The following is a 2,204-nucleotide window of genomic DNA, read 5'->3' as shown; positions in this document are numbered from 1 at the left end:
AAATAACACTGCAGCGACCTGCCGATGCCCAATTGACAATGTCATAGTATGTTTGTCGGCGTCACTGTTCTGTTGCTGAGCTGGGCCAGCTGCGCCCTCAGCGCCCAGTACCAGGAGCGCTACCTGGACGTGCCGGTCGACCACTTCAGCTTCAGCAGAACCAACGAAACCTTCAAGCTGCGCTTCTTGGTAGTGGAACAGTTCTACGTCAAAGGCAGCCCCATTTTCTTCTACTGCGGCAACGAGGCCGACATCACCACATTCTTCGATAACACCGGGTTTCTTCTGGAAATTGCGCCCATCTTCAACGCCCTGGTGGTTTTCGCCGAGCACCGTTACTACGGCCTGTCCATGCCCTTAGGAGCGCGCTCTCTGAGTCCTTCTGAGGGGCTGCGCCTGCTCACCACCTCCCAAGCGCTGGCGGACTTTGTGCGTCTGATCGACCACCTGGGGGGGCAGTACTTCGGCACCATGCTGACCAATGACACTTTTCCAGTGGTGGCGTTTGGCGGTTCGTATGGCGGCATGTTGGCGGCGTGGTTGCGCATGAAGTATCCCCATGTGGTGCTGGGCGCAGTGGCCTCCTCAGCCCCATTGCTGCAGATGAACAACCTGGAGCTGTGCCAGGCGTTCTACCGCTCCGTCACTGAGTCGTTTGCGGCCAATGGCAACTGCAGCTATCCGGTGAAGTTGTCGTGGGCGGCCATTCGAAACCTGTCGGAAACTGTGCAGGGACGACGCAGTGTTTCGCAGGTGTTCAAGTTGTGCAAGCCGCTGGAGTCTAGTGAAGATGCCGGCAAGTTAATCGACACCCTGGTGGATATTTACGTGAATCTGGCAATGTTGAACTATCCCTATCCGACTCACTTTCTGGCGCCGCTGCCCGCCAATCCAGTGAAATCCTTCTGCGACAAGCTGCGCAGCTTTGGGGTGGTGGAGACCGCCGTGGAGCTGCTCCAGGCGGTGTCCAGTGCGCTGGAAATCGCCACCAATTTCTCGGGAAACACTCAGTGCAACAACATCGAAACCACAGTGGAACAGCCCGTTGACTACGCCTGGGACTTCCAGGCCTGCTTCGAGCTGGTGATGCCCATCTGCAGCTCGGCGCTGGACATGTTCGAGCCGACCCAGTGGAACTACTCGAAATACGCCCAGGACTGCAGCAGGAAGTACCAAGTGACGCCCTACTCCTCCAACGGGGTTCTACTGGAGCATGGCGGGCGCATTCTCAAGTACGCCTCCAACATTGTCTTCAGCAATGGGCTTTCAGATCCCTGGTGCAGTGGCGGGGTGCTGAAGAACGTCTCAGATTCGGTGGTGGCGGTGCTGATTCCCCAGGCCGCCCACCATTACGACCTGCGCGCCGCCCATCCGGTGGACTCGCACTATGTGCTGGAAGCCCGCAAGTTCCACGTGGGGCAGATCAAAAAGTGGCTGAATATTCCGTAGATGGTTGGGGGCGTTTCGCGCCCCCAGTTGCCATAGACAACAAATGACTGTTTCCGGGGGGTGATTAAGCGGCCGCCGCTCTACAGTGCCAAATCAGTCCGCCAAATTAAATCCGGCCTCAGATTATTACATACCTCAGTGACGGTTCATAAATATCCGGACCCCTGGCGGGTCGTTAAGGGCCGCCACCGTCATCGCGAGATATTGCCGATACTCCACGGGAATGATCGGGATAATTAACGGGACTCGTTCGCTCCAGGCCGGAATACATCTGATGTAATATCAAGTGCATGGATAGGAGGGGCGGTTTTTGACAGCAAATGACTTGGAGAGGTGTCAAAATTTGGCTACAAATAAATCATATCTGTCAAAAAAATATAATGTTTCATTCTAGGAAATTGTGGGCCTAATTCGAAAAATCGCCAATGACTTGCTTGTTATTAATTTTTTGGGTTTGTTCCGCGTTTTGCCTTCAATTTTTAAAAATTCTGGACAGTCACTGTCTCTTCCCATTTGAACCATATTTGTTCTATGTACACCTGAAAGGATTCTGTATCTACAAGCCTAAAAATAATGCCCTGCTTTCTGCAGTTCTGACGCTACAATTTCTTAAAATAATTGTGTTTTTACCCCTTTTCCCTCTCAATTTTGAAAATTTCTGGACAGTCACTGAACGGCCCGATTTGGTTCAAATTTTTTCCATGTTTACTTCAACAGGTTTTGAGTTCACAAGAAAACAATCAACGTTCTGTTTA

The 2,204-nt window shown here is 52.5% G+C and overlaps 1 protein-coding gene across 1 annotated transcript; it reads left to right on the top strand.

Annotated features, from left to right (window-relative positions):
• The first annotated feature begins 15 nt into the window (after positions 1-15).
• On the top strand, positions 16-1,833 carry LOC109534797 (lysosomal Pro-X carboxypeptidase-like). Its single transcript, XM_048663235.1, has one exon. It carries the CDS (start codon positions 49-51, stop codon positions 1,447-1,449), a length of 1,401 nt encoding a protein of 466 aa, XP_048519192.1. The 5' UTR covers positions 16-48; the 3' UTR covers positions 1,450-1,833.
• The last annotated feature ends 371 nt before the right edge of the window (positions 1,834-2,204 follow it).

This window comes from Dendroctonus ponderosae, unplaced genomic scaffold (genome assembly GCF_020466585.1).
Source record: "Dendroctonus ponderosae isolate FM_Combo_2020 unplaced genomic scaffold, Dpon_F_20191213v2 Dpon_F_20191213_1362, whole genome shotgun sequence".
Classification (NCBI taxonomy): Eukaryota; Metazoa; Arthropoda; class Insecta; order Coleoptera; family Curculionidae; genus Dendroctonus; species Dendroctonus ponderosae.
The sequence above is the reverse complement of the archived record's forward strand: the minus strand, read 5'-3'. Positions and strand labels throughout refer to the sequence as shown.

Bases quoted from the DNA above. Each gene is read 5' to 3' on its own strand.
- LOC109534797 (XM_048663235.1), top strand. From the start codon at position 49: ATGTTTGTCGGCGTCACTGTTCTGTTGCTGAGCTGGGCCAGCTGCGCC.